Source organism: Macrotis lagotis, chromosome 2, assembly GCF_037893015.1.
Source record: "Macrotis lagotis isolate mMagLag1 chromosome 2, bilby.v1.9.chrom.fasta, whole genome shotgun sequence".
NCBI classification, from domain to species: domain Eukaryota; kingdom Metazoa; phylum Chordata; class Mammalia; order Peramelemorphia; family Peramelidae; genus Macrotis; species Macrotis lagotis.
This window is the reverse complement of record NC_133659.1, coordinates 145,468,898-145,489,054: the sequence shown is the minus strand read 5'-3', so window position 1 is coordinate 145,489,054 and position 20,157 is coordinate 145,468,898. Positions and strand designations below refer to the sequence as shown.

Below are 20,157 nucleotides of genomic sequence, written 5' to 3'. Positions count from 1 at the left end.
GAAATTAGGAAGACTAAGATTCAAATCTTTCCTGATTGGGATACATAATGTCTATATTGTTCTGCTCAAGTCACTTCTGACTTTAAGTTTTATGTCAAATTTTCAGAGCAGATGCTGGCCTACAATCTAAAAGAAAAAATAATTACCTTAACTCGAGCAGAAGAAAAGGAAAATTAGGCTCTCAGTCAGATGCTAGCATACTCCCAAAGGAGAGGTAGTCAATTTATTTTAGGTCAAACCTCTTATTCATATTTGTTTCTGGTAACCCTTAGCTCCCAGAGCTAGCCAAAAGATTCGTATGTTTTCATGCTTATATTAGATGATTATGAAAGCTGTTAAATTTTTATTAATATAGGCCACAGGCATGAAATTATACCAAATTAAAACACGTAAAAGGAAATGGTCCTTATTTTTACTTTGATCTTTAAATAATTTTGAATTTCCCTCTTGGATTGAACTGCTTACCCTATTAGAAGCAGGTAGATGTTTTCCTATTGAGCAGTGCCTTCTTTGACTGCCTATGCTAAGCACTCTTTAGTCCTGTTAATATGCCAGAGGTGTTTCCTGAGGAAATTTGTTGTTAGACATCATCACAATTATCACATGTGATACAGTATCAAATTTGGTTTGTCAATCATTTTTTTTGACTACTTCTACTATTACTGCTGCTGACAACTGGTATTTATATAGTTCCTATTATGTGCACAATATCTCATGTGATCTTCACAACCCTGAAAGGTAGATGTTATTATCTAGATTTGTGCGGTAAAGAAAACTGAAGGAAAAGTTCAATGATTTGCCCAAGGTCACATAGCTAGGGGGAGCTAGGTGAGACAGTGGATAGAGCACTGGCCTTGGATTCAGGAGTACCTGAGTTCAAATCCTATCTCAGACATTTAATAATACCTAGCTGTGTGACCTTGGGTGAGTCATTTAACCCCCCTGTCTTACAAAAACAAAAACAAACAAAAAAAAGATTCAGTCCAGGGTCACATAGCTATTAAGTATGAGGCCAGATTTGTATAGGTCGGCCTCACCAAACCCTATACACTGAACCATCTAAGTGCCTCATCTCTACTGAAAGTAAGTTATTATTAACTACAATTCTCTTGAGATGATGATGCTTTCATGGAAACTCATTGATAGCTTAGATGTCTGCTTCTGTGCCATTAAGGATCAAGACTCGGCAAAAGGAAAGGACTTTTTATATGTTTTGTGAGAATTTTGAATGTAGCTAATGCTATTTTGTTTTGTTTTGTTTTGTTTACATTAGGGAAGTTAACCATTAGTCCAAGGAGAAGTCAGATTAAAGCCATAAACTCTTTTCTCTATGAAGCAATCAATTTCCTCTGTTTCCAAAATGAGAAAAAAATAATTGTATTTTGTTACTTTTGAAATTTTCTTCATCATATATATATATATATATATATATATATATATATGAAAGAAGATATACATTACATGTCAGAAAGCCTGAGAACTAAAAATTCACTTCTTCCCTTTATTCCTTTGTTTTGTAACATAGGTTGAAGTACTTATCTGTTAGATTTTTCCAAGGTTCTCCTTTTTTATAAAGGAAAATAGTTATGAGGAAAACCTCAAGTTTTCTTTGATCACTTCTGGCTAATGAAAATATAATAAGCAAATTTTTCAAAAATTCTTGAAATACCTAAATGGTATATAGTTGGCAAAAATAAATAGCTTTAATCAACATTAATTCCAAAGAGTGATTAATAAGCTAATATTTTGTAAAACAGTAAGAAAACAAAACTGTTCATTTAAATGTACAAATAGGGATAAGTTTTTATCAGTCACTATTCTTCTAATTATATATACTATAACTTGCTGGCCTCTTAGACAATTTGACAGTTATTATGACAATAATAAATTAAATGACTCAATTTACTCTGGAAATAATTCCCAGTGGCATTGTTCCTCAGAGAAAATTTTTTCTGTTTATTAATATAGTAAGTTATGCTGTATTAATATATATATTTTTAAATTGATAGATTGATGTTGATATTTCTACTTTAAAATCTTATCCATCTTCTAATCATCCCTTTAGTAGGACTTTGGGGGTAGGATGTTAGAAAGATAATATTGTCATTAGATTTTGCTAAATAATATGGCCTGACAGCCTCCCTCCTCCAATTCCATTTCCCCAGCAACCTATCCCCTGAACCACATTGTTTGGTAATGTCTGGTTTAATTTCATGTTAGTGGCTATTAGAAAGTATCAATACAATACAAACTGAATTCCACCAGGAAGAGATGAGAGAGTTGAAAGTATATGTCTTTTAATTATACTGTTATTATGATTATAATAATATAATGCTGTTTATTATATATAATATATAACATATAATTATATTTCTTTCACTCAAGCTATTTCCAGCATACCCTCCATATAACTATCAAGTTATTGTCCTTAAAGCATAGATATGAATGATCATGTCATTTCCCTGATCAAGAAGCTTTTAGAACTAGCTTCTTTATCTATCTATCTATCTATCTATCTATCTATCTATCTATCTATCATCTATCTATCGGACATTTAAAGTTTTTCACGTATTAAAGTTCATCACACTCAGATCCCAACCTATCTTTCTGGGTATTTGATATATTACTTTTTCTCATTTATTATTCTGTCCAGCCAAACTGGTTTCTTCATTGTTTTCTATACATGAAAATTCATTTCCCCCCTCCTTTCCTTTGTATAAGCTATCACTCTCCCATGCCTAAAATATATTCTTTCATCACCTCTACCTCTTGGAACTTCTGGCTTCTTTCAAAGTTCAAAGATCAAGAGGCCTTTCTATATTGTTAGTGCCATCTATCCAAATAACTGTTCATTTACTTTGCATATATTTATTTGTTTATATGTGACCATGTAGTATCTCCCTATTAGAATTTAAGTTCTTTAAGGATAAATATTTTTGTTGTTTTTTTGATATTCCCTGGATTAAGCACAGGTTATAAAATATTAAGAAAAGAAATAGAATTTTAAAAAATTAAAAAATATAAAATTAGGCCTAATGAATGCCTATTAATTGATTGAGGTAATTTCTTAAGGATTTTATAGTGCCTGGGCACTATATATTTATTAGAAGGAAATTAACATTTCCATCAGAAGAATCTAATGGTCAGTAATAGAGATGATATGTGAATTAGGGATTGCAGATAAACATGATTTTGGGATCTTTTTTTATGAAGTTACTCTTCTTTTTTTTCCCCCCATTACTATACAATGTGACAATAGTCATTCAAATGAATGAATGAAAAAAATGCTTGAAGCTTCCAGAGAAAGTCTTGAGTCTTTTAATCTTATTTAAAAGGTAAGATAAAGGATAAGAACCCCCTCTTTTGAATTAAATAGATTGGAAAGGAATTCTTTGGTCCATACAATTCTTGGTAGAGAATTTGGTAGAAGTGTTAAGTATAGACAACATTCCCATGAATTAATGGAAAAATATGAAAGAAAAATATTTGTTCTCAATTTACTTTGATTCCTGCTTTTAATTTTACAGAGTTTCTCAAATTGGTTAGTTCCCAAATTGTTGTTTATGAACCGTGGAATCTTTTATATTGAGATCAAAATAGGGTATATCCTTCCTTTTTTTCCCCCTTTTCTTTTTCTTTTTTTTCTTGGTTTTTGCAAAGTATTGGGGTTAAAAAAACACTTGCCTGAGATCACACAACTAAGTAAGTATTAAGTGTCTGAGGCCAGATTTGAACTTAGGTCCTTTTGACTTCAGGTAACTTCAAATAACATTTATTGGTGAAATTGGAAGGAAAGCAACAAATATGCAGGACAGATATGTTAATGTTTCTATAATCATCATCAATCACAATGGAATAACCATATTTGAACTTTTTACTATCTTAGGATATAGAAATTTTACTTATGAAAATGAAGTTGATATGACTGACTAGCTCATATTTGCAAATAAAATTGTGCTGCTTACAAAAAACTACAGAATTTTGTCATGAAATCCATGACTGCTTATAAAAGATTATCCTAGTAATCCATATAGAGAAGATCAAATTGATGATAAATGTACATATTATGATATACATGTGTATATATATATATATACACATCTATATATATGGATATATATATGTATATAAAAATAGATTATAAATTTAGAGCCAGAAGATACCTTAGAGACCTTACAATCTAACCACTTCTTAAGTCACAAGTTATTGTTCAAGATCACACAGTCATTATCTAAGGTGGAATTTTAACACATGTTTAATTGTTAACATTATATAATTTTAAAAGTCTGGAGAAGCCAAAAGAGCATTAAGATTAAGATAGTTCTTATTCAAAAGCAAAGAACATTAGAGATTAAGTAATACTGCAAAGATTCCCAGACTGGGGAAGTTTGCTTCTCTGGGCTCAGGCCTGGGAGTAGTAACTTTGTAAGATTTTAATAGTGTTTGATTAGAAGAAGTGTATTTTTTCCCAATTGATATTTTATTTCATTTTTCCAATTACATGTCATGAAAGTTTTTCAGCATTCATTCACATGAATATGCATATGTACACGTTAAAGAATTTCTTTCCACCCTTCCTTCCTACCCCCTTCTCAGTGGCAAATAGTCTGGTGAGCATTGTGATATTTACATTTGTGTTTGACATGTTTAGAGATTAGTCATTTCTGTATACAGAATTATAACTAAGGGAAAGGAAAGAAAACATGAGATAGGAAGGAAAAAACATAAGAGAAATTTTAAAAAGTGAATGTAATATTCATTTAGATTCTGTAGGGTTTTTTTGTTTTGTTTTGTTTTGTTTTTCTTCCTCTGGATGTGGATAACATTGTCCAAAACAGGTCTGCCAGGGCTGTCCTAGCTAGAAGAGGATTTTACACCATGCAATACCATTAAATTTTTAGCAATTATTTTATTTTAATTGACTCAAATGAAGTTTATTTGCAGACTTGTGAATCCTAATAGCCTCATTCATACTGCCAGAAAAGACTGACCTTTGAAACAAAGAAAACCAAAATCCAAATTTTAAACAGTTGGGAAATATGAAAATATAAATCAAAGAAAATTCAGAAAGAAGATGGACACTGCTCTAAAATTTCATAAAGTACACTTGGAGTTCATAAATAGGTACTTTCCAGCTAGAAGTGTTAATATTAAATAGAACTTTTTTCTTTTCCTTTTTGTTTTTTTAAATCATACAGTTAGGTTAGTATAAGTCAAACAACTGTCAATTAAATTAATTTTAGTTTTGGTTACTTGTAAATCTTAAGTCTGGTGTTAAAGTGTAATGTTCCATCTAAGTTAACAAATCCAAACATGGCAAAGAAATGTCTTAGATTGATATTTAAGGAACAAAAGTTGATGAATTATTTTTTCAGTTGTAATTAATAATTTGTCTGTTACAGTAAATGTTTTCTTGAGTATAGCATTCCTATAGATAATTTGGTTTATGGGTAGAATTTTGATTTTTTTCAACCCCTTTACATTTCTACTACTATGTTTAATTCAAGTTTCCTTAAATACACCATTCTAAATTCTTGATGTCTTTCATGAATCGAACACATAAATGATATATTTAGAAATTATATAGAAGAATCAGAAAAGATAGGTTAAAATATGTTCTATTTTAAATTGTAGTTTGTTTGTAAAGTCCCACAAATTATAGAGATGTTGCCAAATTTTTTCTTTTTCAAGACTTCTTCCCTCCTTTTTCCTTCTGTCTGTTCAGACCGCCCAAGGTGGTGGCCATCGGACACTCCTTTATGGACATGCCATATTATTGCGACATTCTTACAGTGGTATGGTAAGTAAACATGTTGAACTCGTTTGGCATATGGTTCAGACAGAGTTTTTCCATCAGTACACAGTACACTATACATACTTATAATTTAATTATTGTACCAAGCATATGACTATATAAACTCTTCAAGAGTTTATTATATTGGCTCTTTTAAAAAAAGTTTATTTTAGAAGGCCTGATTTGGTGGCGAGTATTAAGGGAATATGAATGAGAAAAGAATATTTATTGGTGATTTGTAATTTCAATTATTGTTCAGAATGTCAAGTAAAATTATTACTCTTTAAAATCATTTCAAGGTATTAATTGGTCCAAAGTATGCTAACTCAGAAATTTGAAAAGTCATGTCCCAAATGGTAAACATTTGTCAATATTGCCTTGCCCTTTGCTTTTTTTCTCCTTTAGGAGAATTTTCATTTCTTTTCGTTAAAATTCATATTCTTTCTAATTTCATCTTGATTATACTTTTCAGAATTACAGTGTACTCTTTATTTTCATGGAGTCCCTGGAAATGAGATATATACATGCATATATATATATATATATTATATATATATATGTGTGTGTGTGTGTGTGTGTGTGTGTATTTATACATACACATATATATGAAATATATTTGGGTACAATTTGGTCCTCAGTTCCTTATTATCTAGGGAGCAGTTCTTTCATTGTCAATATGTCTCTTTCCAGTCTTTTGTAGGGATTTGAAGCAGATAGAAACCAACAGTTCATTTTGGGACATTAATTTTTATCAATGCAGCTTGAATACAATTCCAGACTACAAGGCATTTAAAATCCCATGGTTAGAAAAAATATACTGTTTATAGAAAAAAAAAAGACTTGTTTGGTACAACTGAGGCAGAGGGATGATTTTCATCATAGGAATTGGCTGTGGATATGAATATGTAATGATGAAGAGCTATGTCTTTATTTCTAGTACCTCTGCTGCCTTTCTACTTCCCGATCTTCAACAGATAAACTAGCCTTTGATGTTGGGTTGCAAGAAGACACAACAGGTGAGCTATTCATTGGAGCATTCAGTTATTAAAAGGTGCTTTCTGGATTTAGATTTGAATAGATTATGGGACATGTTGCAATTTATTAGATGAATATGTGGTCTTTATTAATACTAATTTGCTGCTTTAGTGGAATGTTTTTAACAATTTTTTGCATAAGAATTTAGAATTAGATTTAGAATTAATTCATGGTTATCAGTCCTTTCCACTTTAGATTGTTAGAAACCAAGGCAAGACTTCAAATCTGCTTTTTCTTATATGCTTTAAGAAGAAAATAGATTATTCTGCACTGCTTCCCAAAATTATTAACCACAATGATATTTGTTTTATAATAGTTTGTGAAATTACAGTCATTCTTTTACTTCCTTTCAAATGAAATAATATTTGTAAAACACTTATTACAATATCCAGTGCATTATACTTGTTCTTTTCCCTTTTTTCCTTTCTGTTTTAAAATTCATTCATTTATCTATTCATTCATTCACTCACTCACTCACTCACTCACTCACTCACTCAGTCATTCATTTGGATACATCTCTAAATATTCTAAAAATGTAGGTCCACTGAAAATGTGATGAATCAATGACTTTGTTTTCTATTGTTCTATTCCTTTCTAAATAGTGAGACACTATCAACCCACCTTATTACATTTTGAGTTTCTTGTTCAGGAGACTATAGTTATATGGTATTCAATATTTCTTTTATTTTTGCCTTTTAATTTATCTTTGCTGAGTAAAAGCAATCATGCTTTATCTATTAAGGCATCAATGAAGAATTGTTTTGTTGTTTGTTCTTTGAAGATCTACATTAATCTCTAAGGTTTTCTCTGAATTTGGCAGGCTCTTGGGGAAAGGAAAGCATGTAGATTGTAATATGACAATGTCTTTGATCTATTTCTAGGTTATTTCTCACAGATTGTAAATTTAGATGAAATAACTGATGTGAAAATATTTTAGAAAAAATGAGAATGCTTATAAATTCAGCATTCATTTCATTAATTATATGTGGTATAGAATTAGATATTGAAATACTTAAGTTTTGGGGTATCCGGAATACCCAAGTAAGTATTTAAAAATCTGTGGTGCTTTAAGGAGAAAAATATGAGAGAGAGAATTTCAATTTATTTAAGTGAATATCAGATTAACCTCTTCGTTCCTTTGTTCCCTAAATATTTTTAGTGCATTCTTATTTCAAAATTAATATATGTCAGGTCCTTTGGGTAGTGATAAATAATTTTAACAGGTAGAACATAGTGAATATTGTACCTTCTCTTAAAAGAGGCTTAAGAAAAAATAAATAGCATTTTGTCCAATCCTCATACATAGCTCATTGTAATAGTTATTTTAATCATCATCATTAAAGGAAAGGTTATTGAAATGTTATAAAATATTATTTTGTACTTTCTTAAATATCTCAGTGGGAAAATATTGTTATAAGATGACAATCTTTAGATTTATGTCTTATTTTCCCCATTTTAATGGAATTTTTAAAGACTTTAAAAAAGAAGAGATTCTCAGTGTTTTTCTTTAAAACTTTTCTATTCCTCTTAAGAGTAGTAGTACTGCCATTCTTCCAGTTGTCCAGGTTTGCAACATTAGTGTCAGTTAGGACTCTTTATTCATCCTTACCTTTCATATCTATTCACTTGCCAAATCTTGTCATTTTTACCTCCACAAAATCTTGTACATCTGTCCATTTCTCTGCTCTCACACAGCCCCCTCCTAAGTTCAGACCTTTGTCACTTCTTATATAGACCACTGTGATATTCTCCTTATTGATTTCTGTGCCTCACTTCCTCTCCTAGTTTCCATCTGTTTTCTACAACAGTAATTTTTCTGACATACCATTCTCTTGTACTCAGTAAACTAAGTAAATTCCTCTTCAATCATTAGATTCTAGAATCAAATTTAAAATCTTTTTTGACAATTAAAGAAAATTTCACAATTTTACTCCAACCCTCTTCTCTAGCCTTTTTTACACTTTACAGTCATTCATGCATTCTAGCTTTTTTACTGATCCAGTGAAACAGTTCATCTCATTGTCCTCCATTTCCTCTTTCTTTGCCTTTGCACTGGATGTCCTTCATAACTGGACTTCATTTTTCCTCTCCTTATGTTCTTTATATTAATCTCAATTGCCAAATTCTAGAGGGAACCTTTTCTAATTTTTCCAGTTGCTAATTTTCCTTCCCCTTCCAAATTATCTTGTATCTAATTTTGCATTTTGAAGCAAAACACCTACACAAATTATATGTCTTGCTTAGCTAGTTTATTATCTTCTTAAAGGCAAGATTTGTTTCACTGAATACTTTTTGATTGATTGAAATATTATTGTAGGTGAAGCATGTTGGTGGACCATTCACCCTGCTTCCAAACAACGTTCAGAAGGAGAAAAAGTACGAGTTGGAGATGACCTAATCTTAGTCAGTGTGTCCTCTGAGAGATACTTGGTAAGTACAAAATAGCATGATTGACATGGTGATTATATATATATATATATATATATATATATATATATATATATATATATATATATAATATTGCAATGGAAGACATCAAAAGAAAACTTTTTCTTAGGTTTAGATGCTAAATTTCTTATATTAATTATATCCAAGTGATTCCCTATCAGTATTTGATGATTTGATTTAGTGAAAAGAATATTATGTTTGTTTTTGAGTAATCCTTAATTCTAACTGCTGTATTATATAAATAAAGACCCTTAAGTTTTCTGAATCTCAGTTGTCTCATCTGCAAAATGAAGGGGTTAGATAAGATAATCTTTATTATCTTTCCAGTTGTGATCTTATATCCCTTGTTCCTTTCCCTTCTTCCTCCCTTCCCTTTTCCTTAGTTTATTCTTTCTCCTTCTTGACTTATCACAGTCTAATTAGTTGAATTCTCTTGCTGCAGCAAAAGCAAAAACTAAAGCTGCTGGCTAAAGATAATGGACCTAAATGTGTATAGTAATAACATTATCTTTACTTACTCTTACATTAATTTGCTAATGATATGTAAATGCATCTAATCATGGATTAAAATGTCATGTCTTTGTTTTCTGTCTGAAGAATCTGGAACATATATATTTATATGAAAGCAAAACTGTATATTATTATAAAAATATTCATATGAAGACAGGAAATACAGATAGCATAGTTAGGAAAATTTCAGGTTAATGCTTGGTATAGGATCATTCTATGATATATATGTGAATTAAGAAGCTTAGATTAAGAATTGGAAATATTCTTACATTCACTGATATGTATGGTTATGAGCTTTGTTGCTCTTATATATTCAGTTACATCTTCATTGAAGAATGACCATGGTCAAATGGTGAAGAGAGGCCCTATGAAACAGTGCACTGACTGAACAGGAAAAATCTAGATTTAGCTGATGATTCTGTCATTTACTAACTATTTGACCATGATGAAAATTTTATCATTTTTGAAATGAAAGAAGGAAGAAAGGAAAGAAAGCTTCATTTTATAGAAGATTAATTATTTATCCATAAAATGGGACATTATTGATCATGTAATTCAGAAAAAAAGATCTTATTTTCATATATCTAGAAAGTTAACTATTTTATAATTTAACATTGTTATGGTTATTTATCACAGAGAACTAGTAGGATTTTTCAATTATAGTCCATTCTAGACTAATCACAAGCACTGTCAGGCACTGTACTAAACACAGACACTAAGAAAGCCAATGATATGGTCCCTTCCCTCAAGGAACTCATACTTACGAGAAAGAAAAAACAGAAAAAATCCTGTTTTCCACAGGATTAAATAGATTAGTAGATGGATGAATATAGCAAATACATTTGTCTAGATTTTAGCATAGTATTTTATATAATATCTTTGTGGAAAAGGAGATATGGTTATATGATATAGAACAGGTATCTAACTTGCAACTGGTTCAGTTGTCCGACCCAAGGAATAGTTTGTAATGGCTTATCATCTGTGTGGAAGGTGTCTACTGGAATGAGTTAGTAGGCTCTCCTATGGTTTATTGCTTTAGTTTGAAAGCATTCTGGATCCTGGGACACTGGACAATACTTAATAAGATAAAGTTGAATACAGGTAAATGTAAAATTTTATACAGGTTTAAAAAATAAACTTTATAAGAATAAGATAAAAGAGTTGTAGCTAGACAGCTTTTTGAGTGCAAATGATCTGGGAGGTTGGCAAACTTGTTTTGCTTGTCTCTAAGAGGCAGAAATAAGAAAAATGGGTAGAAGTTGCAGAGAGGAAATTAGATTTGACATAAGGTGGGAAAGTTCCAAAAATTTGAGTTGTCCAAAAGTAGAATGTTCTTCTTTGGGAGGAAGTGGGCTCTCGTTCATTGGAAGTCTTAAATTAAAGATTGGATAGCCATTTATCAGGCAGATTTTTGAAATTGCTTTTTAGGTATGTCAGGCTTCTTCAAATTGAGATTTTGTGCTTATATGATTCTACAAAAAATGAATATTTTATCATAGGTTGCTTTTGGAATTTTTCCATTAATGAGCATAGAGCAAACTTTTATGACACTTAACTTCCTTTTTTATATTAATTAACAAAGAATTGCATCCATCTCTTTAATGGATAAGGTAAGTAAGGGTGAGGATGAGTCAGTCTTCATTCATCATTTCTTTTAATGACTTTTGTAAGTTAATTCAAGTGCTAGTTTATTAAGTATGTATATGTAGGAAAAGAAACAGAGAAGATGGAAATACTTTGTGAATGGTTTTTAGGAGCTATTAAATTATTAGATAGTAGATAGAACACTGGTTGGAATCAGGAAGAATTCTTCATGAATCCAAATTCTGCCTCAAATACTTGCTAGTTTTATGACCTGGGGCAAGTCATTTAACTCTTTTTGCCTCAGTTCCTCATCTGTAAAATGAACTGGAGAAGGAAATTACAGTCACTCCAGGATCTTTGCCTAGAAAATCCCAAAATGGGCTCATGAAAAATTGTACATGGCTTAAGTCAATAAAATTCAGTTATAGAAGCAAAAGTTAGTTTTACAGGATCTGAGTTCTAATCTTAGTTCACCACTGATTTCATGATCCTTAACTGACTTTTAGCTTTTCAAAAACTTATTTTCCTCATCTATGAGTTTTTAGCTCCTTTTATGTATTCTATTGCATTTCGTTCTGCTGATCTCAAGATTATAGGGAAGCTTGGAAAAAATTTCTGTTCTTATAAAGTTTGTACATGGAATTTTGTATGCATATTTTAAAAATAGAGATACAAAATATTCAGAGGATAAGCCTTTTACCAAATAGTTTTGATGATTGCTGCTTTGTAATAGTTTTAGATCTGGTATAGCTAGGTCACCTGCCTTTGTATTTTTTCCATTAAATCCCTTGGTATTTTTGACCTTTTATATTTCCAGTTGAATTTTGTTATTATTTTTCTATCTTTAAAATGAAATAATTTTTGGTAGTGTGGTATGGCACTGAAAAAATTAATTTAGGTTGAATTTCATTTTTTTTAGGTGGCTTGCCCAAGGCCACACAGCTAAGTATTTATTAAGTATCTGAGGCCAGATTTGAACTGAGGTACTCCTGACTCCATGGCTGGTGCTCTATCCACGGTGCCACCTAGCTGCCCCTAGAATTTCATCTTTATTATATTAGCTTGGCCTAACCGTGACCAACTGAAATTTTTCCAATTGTTTAAATCTGACTTTTGTGAAAAATGTTTTCTAATTGTATTTATAAAGCTCATAGTTTTGTCTTGGTAAAGTAGAATCTCAAATATTTTATGTTTTATACAGTTATTTTAATTATATGTAATGAAAATCTTATGGCATTATGCATATGTTAGCTTTTAGTATAGATTATATTAATGATTCACATTTATAAGGTACTTTAAAGTAACATAGTCCTTTTCCTCATAATGACCCCATGAGGGTAGGAAATATGGATATTATTATAATGATTTTATAAGTGAGTAGAGACAGTGTTTCATAGTGAATTGAAAGCCTGCCTTAGAATGAATAAGAAAGAATCCCTCTACTGACATATTGATATTGTAATTCTGGGCAATTACTTGGTTACTAAGTGCTGCAGTTTACTTCGATACATGGAATTTCTCAATACTGAGAGCACAACAAATGCCTTATGAAAAAACTGGAGTCTAAAGAATTTTCACAACTTGTACAAAATTGAAGAGAAGTTAAGCACCTGAAGTGAGATTTGAGTTAATATTATAATATTGCTATTATGTAATAATATTACAATATCATTGTTGCTTTAAGAAAGTATTTCAAAATATCATGAAAAATTTTTAGGAACTGATACATAATGAAACTAGCAGAAATAAAACAAGTTATACCATAAAATCAATGTTACAAAACTTTTGAGGATTTTTTCAAACTAATGAAGAGTGAAATAAGCATAGCCAGGAAAGCAATTTCTACAGTAACAGCAAAATTATAAAGACAATCAACTTTTAAGGACAGTAACTAATCAAAGGATTGATTCCAAAGGATTGATAACAAGTCATGCTTTCTATTAAAGAGCTGTTAGAGATTTAGGATGAAGAATGAGGTATAAAATAAACATTTATATAAAATATATATACACACATGCACATGTTGTGTATGTGCATATTTATACATATGCATATACATATATGTAAAAACACAGACATACAACCATTGAAGGATTTTGCTTTACTGTTCATATTTGTTGCAAGAAATTTATTTTTCTTTTCAATGGGGAGGGAGAAAATGCATTTTTTTTCAATTTTTAAAAAGAGAGGTGAGCAATATGACACATGTGGAATATTGTGTGTGTGTGTGTATATATATATATATATATATATATATATATATATATATTCAATGAGGACACTATTATTAGTTTTACTTGATTATTTTAATTTGCTACAAGAGACCTTTCTTAAAGTGACAGTAATCAGTAAATATTTGAATGTAATGTAAAAAAAATAAAACATTTTTGTTTTATTTTTGTGAAGAGAGACTTGAACCTGTGTTTTCTAATGCTGAGATCTCTATTCTATCCACAATGTCATACTATCTCTGTGAATGTGTTTATTGATTAGACATTGTATCTGTAAAGAATTCTTTTTCAAGTGGTGTAGTGGTTAGAGTACTGACTTTGGAGTCAAGAAGACCTGAGTTTCAATACTGTCTCAGATACAACCTTATCTGAAATTTTTATGAGGATCAAATATACTTTGTATACTTTAAAACTTTATATAAATGCTATTGTTGTTAGGATCATTATTGACAGGGTACTTGTAGAAATTGGAAACCAGTAGTAACAGTTTATAGTGGATTGTGCATACCTGTCTGTAAGTAAATTTCATATACTTGTTTCATTAGGTATGTGACACAATTTTTCAGCTTTTTATCTATGCCTAATGTTATGTAGATGATCCTTTGACTTTTATATCAAGGTAGAATTAGCTTTTAATTATCTATGGCAAAAAAAGCTGTAATGATTGGGTAGATGATTTAATTGATAAAAGGAACTCTCTAATGAGAAAACTTTCCATTACCATTCCATTACTCTGCTGCTTATTGTCAAAATAGAATTGCCTAGAGAAATGAAAAGTTAACTGACTTGCCCAGGGTTAGATAGTAAGTATGTGCCAGATAGGACTCTTCCTAGCTTTGAGTCCAGCACTCTCTCTACTCTGCCATGCTACCTTTCTGTTTATAATTAATAGTGTAACTCAATAAAACATATAAGCTAACCCCCCCACTTCATTTTAGTTAATTACTTTCTTCATAAGCCTAACTTATGTATTTTCTTATTTATCTGATCCATCTGCCTATAGAACTCTTCATGGTAGTAGTCCAAATACTGTTGCACATTTCATTTTCTTGATCTCATTCAATGAAACAATGAATATTTATTGCTTATAAATCACTCCCAATCCAGTTGAGGAAATTAGGATAATAAACATAGAATAGAAAAAAGTAAATTTTCCCTATTTTGTTAGTTGTGTTAAATTGCTTGATGTAGACCCTAATTGTCCTAGGGAATAACTAGGCAATTGGAGGAATAACTAATGGAGTACAGACTAAAAGCCAGAGGCTAAGAAATTTATATAGACAAAAATAGGTAGTAAAGGTGAGGGAAATAAAGTCAAAGGCCTTAACAATTCACATGATTGACCCTGAATATCAGAGAACGGCTAGATAGTAAATATATACATATATGTGTATGTACACATATATATGTAGCAATTATTTACATTATTATGCATTTATATGCATAATATTTTCCCTTTTTCTGATCTAGTCATTTCATTAGATTAGTGCATAATGCCCACTAGCATTACTTGATGTCTATATAGTGTTGTCTATTTTCACTGAGACTCATGGGAAAAGACTTTATCCACATATGATTATTTTGAATACATGTTCCTGTGATCTTAGACAAGCTGAGTTTGTGAATTTATCACTAATAGGAAAACAACTCTTTTAAATCCTTGTTTGTTTGATATAGGTGGGTAGTGTTTTTTTATATAAAAATACAGCATTGGATTTAGTTATTTATGCCTGAAGTACAAACTTAAAATAATTTAATCATTTGAAACTATTATTTTGTTCTGAATGTAAATGCTTTAAACATGAGTGGAGGGTTCTTGTTGAAATTCTCTTTTAATTTTTGAACCAAAAAGTTAAGGGAACTATTCAAATACTTGACTCAAAACCTAGCATATACAGTTTTTATTAAAGGTTATTTCTCTAATGATTGCTAGTTGGTGTAATGAATAGAGAGCTAGACTAAGAAGACCTTAGTATATATATTTACTATGTGACCTTGGACAAGTCACTTAACTTCTGTTAGTCTCTGTTTCCACATTTGTAAAGGGAGGATAATAATAGCAACTACCTTATAGAGTAGAGATGATCAAATGAAAGGTGCAAAGTATTTTTTCAAGCCTTTAAGTACTTTGTAAAAGTTTTATTTGGGAAGACAATATGAATTGAATTCAATTTCAAATGTCTGAAATCTTGATCTAAGTAGACTTTCTAATTCAGAGGTTGCTATATAAAATACTTAATTTAGGGAAATTAACTCACAGATTATAATTTTTTTGGATAGAAGTTGTATAAATTATATAGTTCAGTTTTAGATATTCAGGCTTAAATATATGGATTATTACTTTTTTTTGCATCTCCTTTTTATGGGAGGTTGATTTTTTTTTATTCCCTTTCATGGAAATTTTACATTTACCAATGTACAGTTGTATTTTAATTATTTCAGTGACCTATTGAATAATGACAACTTAATCATAGAACCCCTTAGTTTCTGTACAGTACATACCTGAACAAGAACCCCTTCCATGTTATTACTCATAAGTGATTATCCAGCCTTTGCTTGAAGATTTTCAGGAAGTGTGAATTTACCCCCTCTCAAGGCAGCCCATTCCCCTTTTGGAGAGTTCTAATTGTCTGGGATCTCTTTCTTACATCAAACCTAAATTTGCTTCTTTGATACTACCCTTTGATACTAGTTCTGCTCTCTGAGATTAAGCAAAATAAGAATGTTCTCCTTCAATCCCTCAAATACTTGAACATATCATCTTATTACTTCATCTCTGTCTTCTTTAAGTTAAATTTCTCCAGTTCTTTCAAATGATCACATATATCATTGCATGCTATGACCATCTCACCACCTGGTTACCATTTCTTTATATTTTCTAGTTTATTTGTTTCCTTTCTAAAATATGGGAACTGACTATAAATACTACAGATGTGGTGTATTCAGTATCGAGTGAAGTGAGAATAACCTTAGGGTAATTAAAGGCGGGAGTGCCTAATGTAGTACAAGTTCTTATGCCTCTAGATTAAACACAAAACAAAAAGTTTTGCCTAGGCTACTGTGAATAAACCAAGTATTTAGGAGATCATACTGGCAGTAATAAGTCACACAAACATTTCATATACATTAACAGAGACATATTATTACCAAGCAGTAATTTACCTGCTAGAGCTGGCTCCTGATTCCAAAAGAAATGTTGAGAGTGTACAATTTAAGAGCTGAGTGGTGATAGAGGAAGAAGGTGATTTGCTTAGTATCTTTTTCTTTAAATTATTTGTTTTCTTAATTCAAATCAATGTATAATTCTGTAATTTTCGCTTTTAGAACACACACACACACACACACACACACACACAGATTTCTACTTTTGGTAAAGAGATATTTTAGTTGTTCAGTGAAGAGACTAGGAGCATAGGATTTAACTCCCAAAAGAAAACACTACCATCTAGTGGTCACCACATCCCAAATAAAATTCCTTTAGAGTCTTGATAAGTTTCAGAGAATTGGATGTGCCTGCCAGAGTCAAACTGCTTAAGTGATGATAAATAGCATGTGAAAAATTTCGCATTGAAATCTCACCTTGAAAATATAATCTATCTTTTGGTACTTTAATCCCACAGTAAAAAATGAACTTCTTTGAAGAAATGAAAAGCACTTTTATAACACAATTTCCATTTTTTATTTCCCAACTTTCCAATATTTTTATTGTTCTTTGTGATTGATCAGTCAATAAAGATCTTTAATTTTTTTAAATAAATAAATTTAAAAATAAAGATCTTTTAAATACATCATCTGTGTATTGTACTAAGTTGGTTACCTTAACTACAAACATAGAAACTTAAAACTCAATGGTAAACTTTAATTGATTTTTCATGGAAAGTTACTAAAAACCTATAAAATGCCTTCTTTTGCCTCTTATTGCAGCATTTGTCTTATGGCAGTGACATCTTACATGTAGATGCTGCATTCCAGCAGACTCTCTGGAGTGTGGCTCCAATCAGTTCAGGAAGTGAAGCAGCCCAAGGTAAGGAGAATTCTGTTTCATTAGGAAACTTTTGTAGGCTGGAAAGCAGATCATTCTTATAAACTCCTTTAGGACCTATGAACAATCCATTCTCTTCATGATACACATTTCACAGATTTAGAGCTAGAAAAATTCTTAGAAATCATATGGTCCCACCCACTGCAGTAAGATTTAATCAGGTCTGTTGTAACCCTGATTGTTTTGTTCATTTAAGTAGACTCAGGATGAAATTCAAGATGACATGAGTTAGAATCTTGCCTCCTACACATACTAGCTAGTCAGTTGATCTCTCTCAATTTCAATTTCTTCATCTGCAAACTTAGAATAAGAGTGGCATCTACCTTAGAAAGCTATCATAAATCTAAACTCAAATGAGATAATATATTCAAAGTGCTTTGCACATCTTAAAATGCTATATAAATGTTAACTTTATTGTTATCAAAGTGCTATGTAAATATCATTATTACTAATATTATTATTTTATAGGCACCTGAGGTGGTAGCAAAACCGAAAATTTACTATGAAAAATTAGATAATTATGTTGATGATGAAGATATCTAGTATTTACATAGTATATGAAGTTTTTCAAAGGATTTTAACAATAACTCATTTTATCTTCTCAACAACTGTGAGAGATAGGTGCTATTATGCCATTTTTAGAGACAAGAAAAGTGAACTATAGAGAGATTTAAGTCGTTTGTTCAGGGACACATGACTAATAAATATTTGAGGCTAGATTTGACTCAATTCTTCCAACAATATTCACTGTGCCTGTTACCTACCTACCTCTAAAAGTGGAAATGTGGAGAATTCAGACTCTCTCTCTCTCTCTCTCTCTCTCTCACACACACACACACACACACACACACACACACGCACGCACGCACCTATCACATGCATGCACAGAATGTTTTTGACAATTGATATGATATCCAGTATTGGGGATAAAAACAATTTGAAATGAAAAAAAAATCTTTCTGTTTGATGAGACTTTGGGCATTTGCATAGGCTGCTGATATAGATACCTAGGATAAATTTCTGTGACAGTATGATAAAAATCTAGGGAACCACATCTAACTATCATTGCACCTGACTTTTGTCATAAATTGTCTTAAATTCTTTGATGACCTTAGTAAAGTTATGATAAGCAATACTGAAGTCTTGAGTATTTGATTGGAACCTAGAACTGGCCTACCACCAGAGTGAATTCATCTGCTTATTTTAAGACAGAAAGTGATTAATAAGGGGCAAGTTGATGTATCTGAATATGCAACTTCAGCTCTGAACCTAGTGTTCTTTCCACAGTATTACACTGTCAATGCTTTCTGTTAATATAGATAAGATAGCATTTAAATAATGACTTAGAGTTTTACTGTATATAAAGTATCATTTTAACAGAGAGATTTAAATTAGATGAAAGTAAAATAATGTTGTTTTGTTTGTAGGATGGTAATGAACATCACAATGGGTCAGTTATTCAAATTATGAAGATCTCTTGATGCTGTTAGAAAAGATGAAAGGGAACCATTTTAAAAAATCAGTAACTGTATCATCCATACTGTCATCTACAGAATTTATTTGATTGTCTATGAACTGCCTTTTTGTCCCCTTTATACAGGACAGATAGATTAACATCAGGCCTTGTTCTCTAAGAATTCCTTGTCTTGGTTCTTAGCAAGATAAAGGCAAAAGTTCTTCAGTTAGATGGGATCCTAAGGTCCCAGGGACAGAGAAGAATAAAGAAAGATGGCTCACAGATAGGTGTCATGGTTTAGGAATGGCTAGGAAAGTAGGCCTATGTTGGTGTCAGGGTTTCCTGCCTCCCTGAGATAACATTACTTAAGTAGATAAGAGCTATAGAAATGCTTATAATGTGACCCTAGAGGTCACTAGGTTAGACTGGTATCTGAATAAGCCCAAGTATTATTTCATAATAATTTTGAAACTGTATATGAATATATGAATGTTCATGATGAGGTCCTCAGAGAATGAAAACTAAAAAAAAAAATCAACTAGGTAGTTGGGATCCCAAACTTCTTTTAGCAAAGATCTTTCTTTCCTTTGTAACTATCAGCATTATCTTGAACCCTCATGTCTCTAAAATGAAGACAAATAAACACAAGTTACAGCATCAGTCACTTGTGTTTATGTGGTTAGATTATATCAGTCAAATGTAATCTTTAAAAATAAAATAACATATTAAGTAATTACACCCCTCTGAAGTTAAGAGGTGGAGGAAGTTCAGTCTGTGTCTTTATTTTGTTTAGCACTTAGCCATATTCAGCACAAAAACAGTCTTTACCTCCCATTTATTCCTTTAACTTTGACCTTTTTTAATTTTTCTTGCAGGCTCAGATTTTAGGAAGGGAACTGCAAATACCCTTGATATTGACTGTCTCAGATACTTTTCTATTCTGTGAGATGAGGGGAAGAGGAGATCTCTAACACTTTCCTCTTTTCCTCTTCTTAATAACTGGAGAAAGAATTTTAAAATTTTCTTTGCAACAGAAAAACTCCTGTCCTTCATTTCT

The 20,157-nt window shown here is 31.1% G+C and overlaps 1 protein-coding gene across 13 annotated transcripts in view; it reads left to right on the top strand.

Moving 5' to 3' along the window:
- RYR2 (ryanodine receptor 2) overlaps nucleotides 1–20,157 on the top strand; it is a 766,826-nt gene that overhangs the window by 296,641 nt on the left and 450,028 nt on the right. For all 13 annotated transcript variants that reach the window (XM_074222945.1, XM_074222939.1, XM_074222937.1 and 10 more), the window contains 4 exons: nucleotides 5,726–5,800; nucleotides 6,732–6,810; nucleotides 9,147–9,259; nucleotides 17,527–17,626. In XM_074222945.1, coding sequence (XP_074079046.1) covers nucleotides 5,726–5,800; nucleotides 6,732–6,810; nucleotides 9,147–9,259; nucleotides 17,527–17,626 — 367 coding nt within the window. The remainder of the gene's footprint in view (nucleotides 1–5,725; nucleotides 5,801–6,731; nucleotides 6,811–9,146; nucleotides 9,260–17,526; nucleotides 17,627–20,157) is intronic.